General features: G+C 43.0%; 1 protein-coding gene across 2 annotated transcripts in view; it reads left to right on the top strand.

The window, feature by feature from the left end:
- Positions 1-16951, top strand: part of NAA25 (N-alpha-acetyltransferase 25, NatB auxiliary subunit) — a 143315-nt gene that overhangs the window by 112338 nt on the left and 14026 nt on the right. For both annotated transcript variants that reach the window (XM_075834981.1, XM_075834972.1), the window contains exons 17-19: positions 517-642; positions 7896-8139; positions 8228-8351. In XM_075834981.1, the coding sequence (XP_075691096.1) occupies positions 517-642; positions 7896-8139; positions 8228-8351 (494 nt within the window). The remainder of the gene's footprint in view (positions 1-516; positions 643-7895; positions 8140-8227; positions 8352-16951) is intronic.

Genomic DNA, 16951 nt, shown 5'->3' with positions numbered 1-16951 from the left:
TAATAACCCCAACGTAATGACTGGCCTGGTGTATTCAATAACCACAGTCTTGATTGAGGGTGCCGAAATAAAGTGTGCATATTGTATGAAAAATGCTGGGGAGCATTTTTTTAAATTTTGCTGTCCACCCCCTATCAGAAGTTGGAGTTCAGTAGGTGCCAAAATTGTTTAATATAATTAGGGTGTCTAAGATGCCTTACTTTAGAAGTCCTACTATATTTTATATATTGTACATTATATTATATTTGAACAACTTCATAGTTGGTACGTTTTAACAGTACGTGCACACGTGTCAGATTTTTTTGCAGAAATTTTTGCTACTGTTCTATATATCTGAATTGGGTTTGTAAAAATCCATGCACCTGCTGCAAAAAACAACCCCATTCAAATATATGGAACAGAATTATTTTTTTTTACTTTCCTTCCCTCCTTTTATTTTGAAGTTGGTATTATGTGTTCGTTTTATATCAGTCGTTCAATAAATTACTGCTTAGTTGCTGACCATCATTCTTTCAGTTCCACTAGCCTAGAAGAAAATATAAAGTCCATGAGTCTGAACCCAGATGAGGATGACATACCATGGAAAGAACTTCGAGACAACAGGGACCTGACTGTTCTTTTTAACTGGGATTCAAAGGACAGGTGAATATATTGTGAAAAGTTGTGTTGGGTTTGCGCTTTTAGTTTTGACAATCAAATATAGAAGATTGACACAAATTCATTAAAGCGGATCTGTAATCAGACTTTACTTCCCTCACATAGGACAGCATAGTGTGAGGACAGCTCTGCTCTCCTATTAGCCTAAATGGCGCACACACAAAAATATTGTTCTGTTTGGCTAAGGCTGGGGTTTCACAGGACGTTTTTGCTATGTTTTTTTTTTTTTATCCGCGTTGGTTTATGTAAAGCCATAGAAAGAATTGTATTCGGCACACCCTTGGAAAGGTAAAGTGAATTTATTTTGACTTTTTTTTCGTAATGCCAGTGGCTACATGTGCAACGTTTCGGTCGGGAGCCATTCGTCGGGCACTAAAGAAACATATACAGGTGATTTAGTATAATATAGAGATTCCATAAGCAAATACAGGATGTATAATATTCAGATTTACAGTGAAATGCATCGTAGAAAATATATACAAAAAAGATGTTTACAACATTGGGTAATATAAAAAAAGGAACAGTGTCTAGCATCATGAGAGTGTAGAGCATCAAGTAGCTGGGAGGTAACCCTGTAGAAAAATGTTTTGTATGTATAAATACATCTGTACATATAATATGTGTCTTCCGACTGCAGTTAATGGCATACATCCGGACCGTCTATACGTAGCAGTTTGAGGAAACAGGTGGACCTATCTAAAATAAGATGGCACAGCGTATCAATATATCAAGGAATTAGGCCCCATGCACACGACAGCAAAAAACCTCCGTTTTTGCGGACCGCAATTGCGGTCCGCAGAAACGGAGCCATTCACTTTCATTGAACACTGACACCTTTCCGTAGCACTACGGAAGGGTGTAAGTGCCGTGGAAATGTTCCGGGAATTATGGAACATGTCCGTTCTTTTGCATTTTGCGGGCAGTGCTCCCATACTTTGTATGGGAGCACGGCCCGAAAATGCGGCTGTCAGTCAGTGGCCGGCCGTGCCCGCAATCGCGGGTCGTGATTGCGGGCACGGTCGTGTGCATGGGGCCTAACACACAGTAAAGTTACATACGATGGGTGATGAGGCCCATGTCTAGATGGTATCTAAGTAGCAGTTGAGGAAGCAGGTGTACAATTTTGATATAAGGTATCACAGAGAATCTCTCAAAGCAGCAGATACACGTTTGTGAGATATAGGGTCAGCAACGGGGCACAAGGCTGAATAGGCGTGAGCATGGGAACAAAATACTTAGGTATGTTATCAGTTATCTTTTATGTATTTATTTTCCTTGAGTCGTGCTTGGGACTGGTTTAATGATATGGCTGGCGCTGGATCTATAATGCCGCTCTAGTAATCCCTGTTGGAGGCCTGCTTTATATCTTGGGGAAAGCAGAGACATTGGTCGCTCCGGCGTATGTTGACGTCATAGTGGGCGTCGGCGCATGCGCAATGGAGAGCGCGGCAAGATGGCCGTGCGTTCCACTGTAGTGATGCAAGGGGACGCACAGAGGCGACGTTGTCAGGGAGATGGGAAATGCAATCTAAGGCATCGCCATTCAGGTGAAGAAACGGCGATGCAGAGAAAGATGATATTGGTAACCTTACTATTAGGGGAATATACAATGTAAAGTTATAAGAATGGGATAAATAGTAGGAATGGCATGAATAGGATACTAAGAAATAGGAAAAATAAATAAATAAGATAATCAATAGGGGGGACGTAACTCTGATGAATAGTGTGTGTGTGTTGGGGGGGGGGGGGTAGAACTTACTCTGGTATGCCCTACTATTCAAAGGATACAGTGTAGGTTGCGTATAGGTCAGATAATCAGAAAAGCAGTCCTCGCGGTACAGAGAGGCTCAGCGAGTCTATGATAGGAAAAGAATATCTATTAGTTCATGATATGTTAAATTTACATAGTGTCAGTAAAGGAATGTAGTCAAAATTGCTGTTATAAGACAGAAATTAGATGGCAAATGAGAATAGACATTATCTAGTGGATGTACTTAAAGGAAACTACTAAGTTCATATTCCCTGTTAAGACCTGTAGGTTCCAGAGTCTGGAGTTTATGTATCCAGAACGCTTCCCCACGTTTTAAGGTGTTTGATTCTATCACCTCCTCTTCTAGGTGCTGGAACGTGTTCAATCACTTGAAACAGCAGTTGTGAAATGTTATGTTGACATTTTGAAAAGTGTGCAGATATGGGTAGTAGCGTTTTCCCACAGCGTATATTTGTCTTGTGTTGGCTAATCCTATCTTTGATACTTTGGGTGGTTTCCCCTACATATGCTAGGCCACAGGGACATTTGATCATGTAGATGACGTAGTTGGTGTTACAAGTGAAGTAGTCATGCACTGGGATGCCTTGGCCAGAGAGCATGGTGAATTTTGTATCCCCTGATAATGTGTGAGCATCGTAGACATGATCTGCAAGGAAAGGTTCCCATTTTGGGTGTCTTGAGAAATGTTTGTCTAGATGGTCTCTTAGATGAGCCGACGTCCGCTCTAACAATTTTATCTCGAAGGTTTTTTAGAGCATTGTAAGAAAGGGGATTTGAATTCTTCAATGAGGGGTATGCTTCCCTGAGTAAGGGCCAATGTTTCCTAATGATGTGGTGAATTCTGTATGCGGGCCGGTGGTATACATGTATAAAAGGAATGCGTTTAGGTTTCTCCCTTGGTCGTGGGGTGTTCGGTAATTGTGCTGTCTGTAAAACCTTTTCAGGGTAGCCTCTTTCAAGGAATTTGGCCGTCATGGTCTCAATTCTATGATTGCGTAGAGAGGGATTATCAACAATGCGAGAGACCCGTGTCTATTGAGATCTCGGTAAAGCGTTTTTCGTAGTCAATGGATGGCAGGTGGAGTAGGCCATTTTTGTCAGTCTCCTTGGAATATAGGTCTGTGCGAAGTTTGCCATATTCGTCCTTTTTAACTAATGTGTCTAGGAAGCGTATTTCTGACATGTTTTGGCTGAGAGTGAATTGCAATTCGGGCCAGACATTAAGAAAAGTCGTGAAGTTTGAGGCTGTCAGGAGGGCCATCCCATAAGCAAAAGACATCATCAACATATGTTTTCCATAAGTGGGCATGTTTTTTGAAAGTAATGTCTTTTGCTTATGGGATGCCTCCTGGCAGCCTCCAAAACTTCACGACTTCACGTACTGCCTCGGGCAGGACCTAATAGGCTTCCGTACCTGGGCAACCAGGAAGCCTAGCAACGGCTACCTGGGCAACCAGGAAGCCTAGCAACGGCTTCCTGGTTGCCATAGCAACCATCGCCATCCATGGCGGGGGGTACAGAGGGAGCCCCCTCCCTCTGTCAACCACTTCAATGCGGCGGACGCTATTGACAGCCGCATTGAAGGGGTTAAACGGCGGCGATCGGCGGTAACTACCATCGCCTCCGTTGCAACGGGATGTCAGCTGTGTATGACAGCTGACAGCCGCTGAAGATGAAGCGCGCACAGCTCCTGTGCCAGCTTTATCTACAGGGCGTGACTGTACACCCTTGTGCGGGAACTCACTTTGAATCTGGACGTACTGTTGCGCCCAATAGTGGGAAGGGGTTAAGGCCTAAAATAGGCTGGTCACTAAGGGGTTAATTGTCAAGTGCATACACAAAGGTTTTTACCTGATCCAACTCTGGAGCACGCAACATAAAATTGTCCATGCGAGAAATAATAGCGACTTCATTAATGGTTGGAGCGTAATCTCGTTTGGAATGACAGGTTACATCGTAATCTCGCGCGATTACGCTTGCCTTGCTGGAATCTCACAGAAAAGATTCAGAAGTGTCAGGATTCTGAATAAACATCACGTCCAGGCTGGTAGTTATGTATATTCATTATCAGGACACTGCAGTAATGTTAGTGTTTATGTATCTGCACATAGCGATATAGCTATATCGCTAGTGCAGTGTAAATGAATGGAGAGGAGTGCATGATGCTGATTGGTCAGCGTCATACACTCCTCTGTACAACGCCCACTTGGTCTAAAGTAAAACACGCCCACTTGGGGATTAAGAAACTCATTAGCATAAAGCTAAAAATCGCTCATAAAGTGGTTTAAAATCGTTTTTCGAAATAACCATTACTGTCACCTACATTACAGCGCCGATCTCCTTATATAGGAGATAGGGCACTTATAATGTGGTGACAGAGCCTCTTTAAGGCTTCGTTCACATCTGCACCAGGGTCCTGTTCCGTCTGAGCTTTCCATCGGAACGTGACCCTGATTGACTGACACAAACGGAAACAAAAGGTTTCCGTTTCACCATCCCCATTAATTTCAATGGTGACGGACCCGGCCCCAATGGTTTCCATTTGTCTCAGTTGTGCAAGGGTTCTGTAGTTTTGATGGAATCAATAGCGTGATCAACTACGCTATTGATTCCGTCAAAATGATGGAGCCCTTGCAAAACTGAGACAAACGGAAACCATTGGGGCCGGATCCGTCACCATTGAACTCAAGGGTGATGGAAATTTGTGTCAGTCAGGGTCCCGTTCCGATGAAAAAACTCAGACAGAACGTCGGAACGGGACCCTGGCGCAGATGTAAGGGAAGCCTTAAACGGATTGGCATGAGGATTATGCTGATGTAGCATCTCCTGTAATTTTAAGTATTGTGTCCTTTTTGGAAGCTGGGAAATTTCCATAGCGGGCATTAGCGTCTACCTGATCATCACGCATGAAGTAGATCTGCAGGAATGCATGTTCTCGATTCTCTACTGGCAAAAGAGATCCAATGAAATGTGATAGGACATGAAACCACTTTCTCTGACTTCATTTGCTCCGAATGAACTCATGTAAAAGCAGTTGTTATAACTTTGGATTTTGCTAAGAAATTCTCTTCAGTGGCTCCGGAAGAGTTGGCAAGTTTGGTATCTGTACCTTGCCTCCAGAGCAGCACATACTTGGTACCTCCTTGGGAAACTTTTTAAGTCACCACAGAAAGTGCATGGAATTTCCATTTTTCCAATCGCAACCAATCTATGTTGGTCATAGACTATGGTTGGATCCTAATTGGAAGCAGCATCATGCATGGAAGCCCACTCATTAGCACGCTGGACAACACGATGTGCTCTATCCGCTTGCTGGCCTGGGTTTGGGCAGGAGTCTCGGTGCTTCTGAGAGCCACCTATCTGATCTGTTGCTGAGAAAGCCAGGCCTGAGTTTTCTGAAGAGTCTCAGCAGCTTGAGCAGCAGTATGACTCATTTGATCCGCTTGCAGTCGGGCAAGAGTTTGCTGAGGAGTCTCTGCAGCTCGTGATGGAGCTTTCCACCTGGCCATTGTAGACGTCCTGCTAATTGATGGAGTTTTCTTTGGTGGCATTTTGGAAATTTAAAGTTAACGGTTAGTTGAGTTTAGTTTGCTAAGTTCAGATCCTGAAGGTGTAGTGGCTAGCGTAGAAGCCAAGTATAATACACTTTAGAAATGTGAAATCAAAATCTCATGGCCAGTATGGCGTTAAGCCTCCACTGGACTTGCTTTTATTTTCGAGATTTTATAGTGGGTTCAAAGTATCCCACAGAAGTCAGGAAAATCAACTGGCAGTTGCCGTTCCCCTTCAAGACTTGGCTGAAAACTTTGTGCTCAAAAGGCATAAGAGACAATGGGGGATGATTTATCTAAACTGGTGGAAAATAAAAATTAGACAGTTGCCCATAGCAACCATTGAAATTACAGCTTTCATCTTTCCATGGCCTATTTGAAAATGAAAGTAGCAATCGGATTGTTTGCTATGGGCAACCGCCCCACTGCACCTTCCCATCTAGGATTATCTACCTGCTACTGCCAGATAAAAACATCTATACTATAAATGCGAATTTCTGCGTTCGCTTTTCTAGTATCTGCTCTTGATCCTGTGATAATGGCTGATAACACAGAACAACGGCAAGGTCCGGACCTTTACGTAAACCTTCCCGGATACACTATATTCCTATGTGCCTAATTTGAGGGTCAAACGATTCAGGTGTCTGGATGCCTATAGATGACAGACATTGGCTTTTACAGTATAGATGTATTAGTATACCCCTGTATTCTAATACATTACACTGTCACTTTGCCACAGGCTATTTGCTGCAAATTTTGGCTGCATTTTGTTAGCCACAACCAGAATTGGATCCAGGAGAGCAGACCTATAAGGCCTTTCTTTATATATTTCTTCTGTTTAGGTTCCGTCCCTGATTTTGACAAAAAACAAACAAAACGTATACAAACTCTGCAGCAAATCTGCACTGTGGGAACCCAACCGTAGGGCAACACATAGTGCCCTAACAGCAGGCTTACAGAACAGACGGCTCTGGGTTTCTTTCTAGGTCCCCAGGGCCGACTGCAAATGGCTTCCTCAGTCTCTGAGAGGAGTCTTCTTTTGTTCATGCCACAGTAACGGACCGTGCCGTTCAGAGGGTTAAACAGCTGGGGTCGGAGTTTCCTCCATCCCAGCTGTATTCAGCAGGCTTTACTAAGAACTGCTTAGAGAATGAGGTCACTGCAGCGCTCATAAGCCTTTTCTACAGCGACGCCAAAAGACATCACTGTAGATTCCGCATCTGTACCACCAGCCGTCAAGACAGTGGGCGATGGGGAATGGGTTAATGTTGAAACACCTCTAGAATACACAATGTTTACTAACGCAATTGAAAAACTGCATGAAATTTTTTTTTTTATTTTTTTATTTTTTTTTGCTGAGGTACCAAAAAGCAGCAAAAATGCCCTGTGGAATCCCAGCCTAATCAGAACTATTAAGAAATACACCAGACTCCTAGTCCCACCTTGGCTGTATTCATGTGGAGAGTGCTCACTACCTGCCTACCCCTGTCCTCTAAGCAGTGATTGATTGATTGATTGACTGCTGTGTGTCTGGCGTTTGGGCTTATAGGAGTGCGGCTCCGTCTCCCCAACACATTCCATTGGCTATCAAATATGTGATTATAGCAAGGAAAAACACATGGAAAATGTTAGAGCACCCTTGCTGCCAGGCCATGCCGCCTTGTCTCTGGGCCCCACCACACACACACAGCTTCACCGCAGCCGATACCACCACACAGCACCACAACCAGTAAAAGTAGGAAAGCTACTGTGGTCCCAGTGGCTATTTTGCTTAGCAGCTTTAGATCAATGAGGATGTGCGGTTCATCTCTTTTTCTACAGCACATTTAGGCTTAAATGTTGCTAATATACAATTTTATGTTTGCCATGTTTGTGTTTAGCAGATTAATGTAGTTTTATCCATCTCATTTCTTTAGAGATGTGTCAGAAGAACATAGGCAGTTGTCACTGGAGGAAGAGCGGATTTGGCTGCTCATCCGATCACTGACCTTAAGGTTGGTTAGTGGACTGACTACTCTTAATCATAAAAATGAACCCAAGAATTCGGAGAAGGCTACTGAGAATGGAGTTTCATCGAAGATTGATACTGTCCGAGCTTTGTTACGCCAGTACGAAGAGGCATTGGATTCAGCAAAACAATTTAGTGAAAAGATGATTAAGGTACAAATTTTGTTTATTTGACATTAAAACTTAAAATTACTATAATCTATACCATTAAAATACTGATGCATATTTCTTTTTTTTAAAGTATCCTTTTCTTGGACCTCCATCATCTCGGCTCACAGGGTTCTTAGGTAGTGGCAGCTGTCAGTGTCAGGAAGGGGCTTTCCAGCTGGTGAATGATATTTATGAGTTGGACACATGTGGTTTAGGTAAGAATTATTTTAAATTATGTTTGCAGTGCATACATTTGTTTCTTGATGGGGTATTCCCAGGATAGATAAGTGTCTAAATGCTAGGGGCCCTACCTCTGTGATCCCCACTGATCACTAGAATGGGGGTCGCAAGCATTTAGTTTCTCTTCACAGCACCCCCAGCCCCCGCAGTGTGGAGAAGCTTGCATGGAGCCGCCCGGACGCTCCATTCAAAGTTTATGGGACTGACTGTACTCCGCTGTCTCCGTCCGTTCCATAAACTTTGATTGGAGTGTATGCTCATCCGCCGTTAGTCAATATTCTCACATTCAAAGGGCTCAGGACCCCTGTTCTAGTGATCGGTGGGGCCCCCAATGATCAGACAGTTTTATTCTGTGGATAGATGATTAAAGCCTGTTCCGTGTTACCTCTTTAAAGAATGGGACAACTCCTTGCCATATGCCCTATTAGGGAATATAGACCCGATAGATGGGGACTTCCCCACTTTGGACACCCGCCTCCTCTGAGCCAGACTAGAAAGTTGTCAATTCATTTGCCACAACTACCCCTGGTAATATTGGCCTAGCATTGTGGGTTAGAGCCCAGACCCACTTCAATGAGCTGATGGGTGAGACCCAATCATTCTGAGAAGGGGTTTTCTAATTGGCATTAGCTTATTACTCTATACTGCTTTCTTTGAAGGGCAACTAAACTTTCAAAAAACTTCTGACATGTAATAGTGACGTGTCCGTTTTGATCGGAGAGGGTCCGAACACTGCGCCCCCCCCCCCCCCCCACTCTTGGTTTCTGATCGGATTTCCGTGAAAAGTCGATCAGAAATGAAGTGGCTCACCCGAGTGCTTCTGCTGCTTTGTTTTAGCGATTGATGGCGGTGTCCGTGCTCGGACCCCCACCGATCAAAACTTCTGACATGTCCGCAATGGAATCCCCGGCCAGCGCTCTTGGCATGGATTCCCCTCCTAGAGGGAAACCCCGCCGTCTTTCCATCCCTGCTGTAAATAGTGCCACCCCCCGCTGTAGATAGCGTTGCACCCCCCACTAAATATTGCCACCTGAACTGACTGTAGGAGCGGATTCCCCGTGTCAGATCGTAGTGGCCAGGGATTCCGCTTCTAGACAGAGCCCTTGACGTCACTGTCCATTTGGACAGTTTTGCGATCTACGTGGGGGGGGGGGTATGTTGCTCTCTACGGGGGGTGGCGCTGTTGCTCTCTACGGGAGGGTATGTTGCTCTCTACGGGGTGGCGCTGTTGCTCTCTACGGGGGTGGCGCTATTTATAGGGGGTGTAGTGCGATCTACAGGGGGGTGCTATATACAGGGTGTGTGGCACTATCTACATGGGTAATATGGCATTATATTAGCACTATCTACAGGGGACAATGGCGCTATCTACATGGGCAATGTGTGGCACTATGTGGGCATTATCTACAGGGAGAACTGTGGCACTATATGGTTACTGGCACTATCTATGTGGGCAATGTGGCACAGTGGTATTGCGTCACTATCTACATGGGCACTGATGTGTTTTCAGGGAGTTGGGACAAAAAAAAAATCTAACAAAAAATTCATCCATGAAAAACAGATGGCAAATGGCAGTTAAAAACAGTCAGACGGCCAGGAAATGGATTCAAATTTTGAGACACATTGATGCAAAACAGCCATGAAAAACTGACCGTTGATTCGTTGTTGTCTGACGTTTTTTTTTTCACGGTCGTGTGTGTATATAGCCCTCGTCACTCTCCCCTCACAGCGATCCAGGGTGACCGAGAGAGAAGAGGACTAATTGTTACAGAGCTCTACAGTGTATGTGGTTCGATAGATATAAAAAAATTACAAAAAAGTGTTTTTTCTTTAATTTTTAGTGATTTTGTCTGCTCATAATAAAAATTTAAAACACTGAATTAATTAAACGAATATAGAAAATGAAGGTCTTACGTTTTTTTAAGAAAGCAAAGTAAAAATAGTTGTGATATATTCAAAGCGGTTCCAAAGATATCGTTTAACCCCTTAACACTCAGTGACTTACTATTCAGTCATGGAAACCATCCCGTTCGCGCTCCACGACGGAATAGTACGTCACGGGAGTAACGGCCATTTCGGCTGTCTTCCCGACACATACAGGAGCTGTGACAGCTGCTGTCTTGTACAGCGGTTGCCGCAGCTCCTATAGCGGGGACCGATTGCTGTGTCCCCGCTGATTAACCCCTTAAAAGCCGCATTCAATAGCGATCGCGGCTTCTTAGGGGTTAAACCATCATTGACGGCCCGCTACATGATAGCGGGCGGCGATGGTGGCTATGGCAACCGGACGCCTAACAATGGCGTCCGACCCACTATGCTTGCTGTCAGTGAGTAGCTGATAGCTCTAATACACTGCTCTACGCATGTAGTGCAGTTTATTAGAATAGCGATCAGAGCCTCCTGCCCTCAAGTCCCCTAGTGGGACAAAGTAATAAAATAAAAAAGAATTGTTTAAAAATAATAAAGTAAAAGTTTTAAAAGTAAAAATCCCCCTTTTTCCCTTATCAGTCCTTTTATTATTAATATATATATAAATTCTCTTCGTTACCACCCAGCTTCTGGCAGTGCACAGACACACAGTGTGTCCTCGCTCATCCGACGCGATGAAGTTCCTGTGAGAGGAAGTGAGTGACGTCACAGCGTGATCTCTCGAGGACATGCTGTGTGTCTGTGCACTGCCAGAAGCTGGGTGGTAACGAAGAGAAGTGGATGATGCTGATTCGTCAGAATCATACACTATTATTCACAACGCCCAGCTAGTAAAACAAGTAAAAACGCCCAGATGTACACACACAATACACGCCCAGTTGTACTTAACTTTAAACACGCCCAGTTGTACATAAGAAAGGCTCATTTGCATAAATATAAAAATGGTCATAACTTGGCCAAAAATGCTCGTTTAAAAAAAAATAAAAACGTTACTGTAATCTACATTGCAGCGCCGATCTGCTGCAATACGAGATAGGGGTTGCAAAATCTGGTGACAGAGCCTCTTTAAATAAAGTTTGTGAATAAAAAGTCTAAACCAAAAAGTGGTTTTATTTAGTAAGTGTCAAAACAAATAACACCCACATATATGGTATCCCCGCGATCGTAACGACTTGAATAATAAAATGAACACATTAATTAAACCGCTGGATGAACGGCGTCCAAAAAAAACCACAAAAAGCAATGGCAAAGTTCTCTTTTCTCCTATTCCCCCCATTTAAAATGAAATAAGTTAATCTAGAAGTCCTATGTACCCCAAAATAGTACTAATAAAAACCACACCTTGGCCCGCAAAAATCAAGCCCCCATACGGCCACATTGACAGAAAGATAAAAAAGTTCCAGCTCTTAGAACGCGGCGATGGAAAAACAAGTAATTTTTATTTTCTAAAAGGGTTTTTATTGTGCAAACGTAGGAAAACATATAAAACCTTTACATATTTGTAATCCCCGTAATCGTGCCGACCCATAGAATAAAGTTAACATGTTATTTACACTGCATAGTAAACTGCGTAAATTTATAACGTGAAAATCAATGCTGGAATAGCTGCTTATTTTCAATTCTCTCCTAAAATAAAGTTAATAAAAGTTAATCGATATATTATAAGCATCTAAAAATGGCGCAATTACAAAATGCAACTCGTCCCACAAAAAACAAGCCCGTATACGGCTATGTCGACGGAATATAAAAAAAGTTACGATTCTTGGAATGCGACCGTGAAAAAACAAAAAATAATCCTTAACGCGCAAAATGGCCTGGTCAAGGGGTTAAAATCATAGATATATATTTTTTTAAATAAAAATGACTCTGGTTCAATTTTCAAAATACTTATTTAAAGATGATTTTTACTTTGAGATACAGCTGCTCTGTGGACATAATACAAAATAGCTGTATCTAGCGCTGAATCCTGTATCTGTCAGGTCTGCGGCACTGACTGGTTCATAACTTGGATCATAATTTGGATGTGATCGATTACAGGTGGAGTCTGTGTGTCAGAGACATGCAGGACCCGCTCTCCCTGAAGCAGTCAGTCCCGTGGACCTGTTGGATTCAGGTCTTGGCGAATGATACAGCTGCTCTGTATGCAGAATACAAAGCCGCTGTATCCCAAAAAGTTAAATTCACACAATTATTTTTTTTTTTAAATAAAAAAAATCAAAGGTGTACATAGCCTTTTAGGCCTAGTTCACACTGAGTTTATTTTTTTGTTTTTGTTTTTTTTTTTTTTTTGCAGGAAGATAATTCTGCCTGAAAAATTCAGCTTTTTTAATTTTTTTTTTTTTTTTTTTTTGCACAACACACTTTTTTTGCCGCGTTTTTGTTGCCTCTTCAAGTAGTGCTGTGTCCCAATCTCAGTAGTTGTGGTTTGCAGACCTGTGCTGCTTATGGTATGTTCACCCAGCTACGACTTCGTTCACATCTGCGTTGGAGGTCCCGGGCTGACGTTCCGTAGTAAGTTTCCGTCAGAACGGGACTCTGAGCAGACACAAACTGACACTGATGGAAACCATTGATTTTAATGGTGACTGATCCGGTGCCCATGGTTCCCATTTATGTCTGTTGTGCACCGGACCCATCGTTTTGCCAGAAGCAATAGCGTAGTCGACTACGCTATTGCTTCCGGCAAAACGACTGTCAGTTTGTCTGCTCAGGTTGCCGGTCTGACGGAAACCTCCGACAAAACGTCAGAACGGGACCCCAACGCAGATGTGAACGAAGCCTAATTTTTAGGTGTTTTTTGAGCGTTAAACGCTTGTATTACGCTCCAAAGTAACTTGATATATACCTGCAAACCATTTCCCATTGATTTCAATAGGAAATAGTGTAGTTTGAGGTGTGTTTTTATGATGCAGAATTAAAAAAGAAAAAAAACACATGTAAAAAGTGGCATGTAACTTCTTGAGGTGTTTTAGGAGCTGATGTTCCATCGACACTAAAAAAACAAAAAAAACTTCTAAACATGCTCCTCAAAATATGCTTCAAAAACCAAAACTCTCCTTGACTTAGAGGCTCTCCTGAAGTCAGGCTCATATTTTTTTTTTGTCTGAAACGCCATGTGAACATACCCTTAAACGGACACTAACCAAACAACTTATGCTAATCTAATAGTATACCTTAGGTCTCGTTACACAACGCATTGGTTTTCCGGTCCGCAAATCCACGGGTCCGTAGCGGTCCATCAGACCGCAAAAAAAACATGTTGTGCATCCGTGTGTCATGCAGACTCACAGACCCACAACAATTCACCAGTATTGGTGAATCTGCACTTGTTCTGAGTTTTTGTGGTCCACAATTGCAGCCCCCGCACCGATCCGTGTAATCACGGTCATGTACATGGGGTCATAGGAAAGAATGGGTCTGCAAAAATGCGGATAAACTGCGGCCGCAAAAATATGGTCGTGTGCATGAGGCCTTATATAAAACAACTATGTAATTTACTTACTGTTAAAATTGAGTTGTTTTATCCATGCAAATTCTGCGTGAGGTTACTGCCACTGGGTGTCTCCCTTCCTGTAATCTGCTGTCCACCCCGTTGTCGAGCATTGTCCATCCCTGGTTACATAGCAGAGGAGACGGACAGCAGCAAGTGGGTGGGTGTCTCTTCACTACCTGGGTATAACATTCTAGGAAGGAGGGGAGAGGGAGACTAAAATACACGCTGCGTTGCGTGTAAGTCTATGGAGGGGTAAGTAGGGGCAGAGAGAAACACACAGACATAATAAGATTTTTGTCATCGCAGTGCTGGATTCTCCACTTCAGTGGTCTGTATTGCTGTATAATCTCCTCCATGCTGCTGCCTCTATATATGTGATAGACCGAGATAGGAGAGCAGGATTCTCCTATGTGTACAGTGTATGGATATGTTCACACCAGCCAGATACGCTGCGCAAAAGCACACAGTGTATCCGTTCTGGTGGCCGCAGGGAATTCCGGTAAAAAAAAACGCAACAAATTGTGGTGCAGTTTCTCGACCCGAATGTCTGCTGCGGAAAACTGCACATACGCTTCATACTTACCCGTAGCCATGGAAACGCGTCCCTCTGTCGTCCTGCAGCCCGGCCTCCTGGGATAACATTTCATCCTATGTGACTGCTGCAGCCGGTGATTGGCTGTAGCTGTCACATGGGATATCCCAGGAGGCCAGCCTGGACGAAGTAGCACAGAATTCTGGGTTGGTATAAGATTATTTTTATTATTATTGTTTGTTCTTAGTTTTGATTTTTTTTGCGGCGAAATTGTAACTTTTCCGCCGCAAAAATTACAATAGTCTCTATTTGTTGAGGGTTTTACCTTCCCAAGAAAAAAGCCGGGATTACGCAAATACAATTGACAAGCTGCGGATTAAAAAACCGCAGTGCAGGTCAAGTTCTGAGCACTTTTTCCACGCTGTGTAAATGATATTTGTTCAAACCTCATCCACTCTGCTGCTACTGTATTATGCTGCGGATTTTCCACAACTAAATCCGTTGCGGATAATCTGCAGTGTTTAAGTTACGTGCGAACCCGGCCTATAGAAGACATGATAGCCGTTTTGAGTGGCTTTGATACCACTGAGAATAGACGCTGCAGAGGGGAAAACCGCTAAATAATGCCACATATGAGTCATAGAATAGCCAGAAATAGTTTTATTCCACATGTACACACATATGACGACGACTTCTGAAAAGTCACCTGAATAGTTAGGTACACTTTAAGGAGGTTTTTAAGACAAACTTTTCAGTATACTCGCCTTAGAAATTTTTCACGCAGTATATTTGTTTTGTTTTTTATTTATTTTAACATTACTTCCCTAAACCACAATTTATATTCTGGAAAACCCCTTGTTCATGTAAGTTCCACCTTTTGGGTGTGTTCTGTTTAACAGGCATATGACAATCTTTAAGTAGTCAAAAGTAAAAAAAAAGCCTGTCCTCTAGTGTCCACTAGTTCTTCTATACTTTGTAATATGTGTTGTCTCTCAACGCCTCTTCGGGTTAATTTTCCACAGGACTTCAGGCTCTTCCTGGCATTACCCACATACTTTATCATTAATTTTCTCTTTATAAAAACTTCACTCAGAACATCCAAAGATACGCCTATCTCAAAGATCAGGTGATATGAGCATATTTTATAATAAATGTATTACAAATTGACCTATTTATATCCGGTTTCTATTATAAGCATATTTAAAAAAAATTCTATACATATAATAAAGCAATATACTGACCTATTCTGCACCTTCTCCAGATTCACTCTAGCCATAAGGGAATGAGTGCCACAGTGTGACCTCCATGCCGCTCAACCTCTGAGCGCTATAGTCTAGGTCCTCTACTCCAGTCCCTGGCTTGCTTCAGCACTAGGCTACAATTTACAGAGGACGGATCTTGTTACGTCCCCTGGTGTTCATTTGAGGCCGGCCGGTCTTTCGACCGGGTGGAGCCACTTCATTGGATGCTTGGAGTGAGTTGTCTTGAGGAGGCAAGCAAAGGAGCAGGACATCCGTTTCCAAAAGCGTAGGCTTCTGAAAGTGCTGTCCTTCCTCTTTCCCCGGTGTTGCTCCAGACAGACTCCGGGTGTCGGCGCCGTTTCTCAGCATCTCCATATAACCGTGGTCTTTCAGCTCTCTTCAGGAGCTATTTTTCTTCACCATTTATAGTTCAAGTGGTTCATAGCAGCGAGAGTCTGCTAGGCCAGCATTAGGGATGAATTCGGGGCCGCTTATTTATATATTTTTTAATATACAAGTGCAGCTTCCCTAGTTTTTTTTCTGTGACACTGTGGTTGTGTGTTTTATGTTTTTTGTTGCCCTCAACCTTGTGACCGGTCTTCATCTCGGAAGGATTCCATCAGGCAGCTGGCACAGGTGGGCATAGTTACTTAGAATGCCTGTGGCAGATGAAATAAACAGTTTACATTTAGCCAGCGAACCCCTTTTGGCCCACAATGTCTGCAATCCAGACCTGTCCGGGAGGCTACCCCCTCCAAAATGTGGCACAACCCGGATTGGGTGGAGTTCTTTGCTCAGGCCTTGGGTTACATTTCCAGACTCTCCTAAACCATGGTTGAGTCTAATGGAGCCTTTGCCTTTCAAGATAGTGGCCGAACTTAATGTTACGCCTTCAGTTTGTTTTTTTGTTTTTATCAAATAATTTTTTATTAACATTTTCACAATTTCCATACATGAAAACACCCCGGAACACCCTTCCCCTAATCCACCCCTTGCTCAAAAGGAGAATCAACAGTTAGAAAATAATACTGTATGACACATATTAGCACTTGTTACATGAAAAGAACAATAGAGGTCCATCACACTGAACAGTCAATATCATATCAACATCAAATCACTTTTTTAGGCAGTATAAAAGAACATTTGAAGAATACCATACACATTATATTCACATATCATCATATACATCATAATCAGAGGAGGGCCAGAGACTAGCAAGAACTCACAATGTCCCCAATCGAGAGATCAGATCAGCGAGGCAATCTGCCCAAGAGCAGCACAGCTGAGGCCAAATCCGGTGTATCCAACTAAGGAGCCCATAGGTCCTCAAACCTCTTATACTTGCCCTGCTTAATATATACAAATTTTTCGAGCCGCAGC

This window comes from Rhinoderma darwinii, chromosome 1 (genome assembly GCF_050947455.1).
Source record: "Rhinoderma darwinii isolate aRhiDar2 chromosome 1, aRhiDar2.hap1, whole genome shotgun sequence".
Lineage (NCBI taxonomy): Eukaryota > Metazoa > Chordata > Amphibia > Anura > Rhinodermatidae > Rhinoderma > Rhinoderma darwinii.
This window is presented reverse-complemented; position numbering and strand designations above follow the sequence as displayed.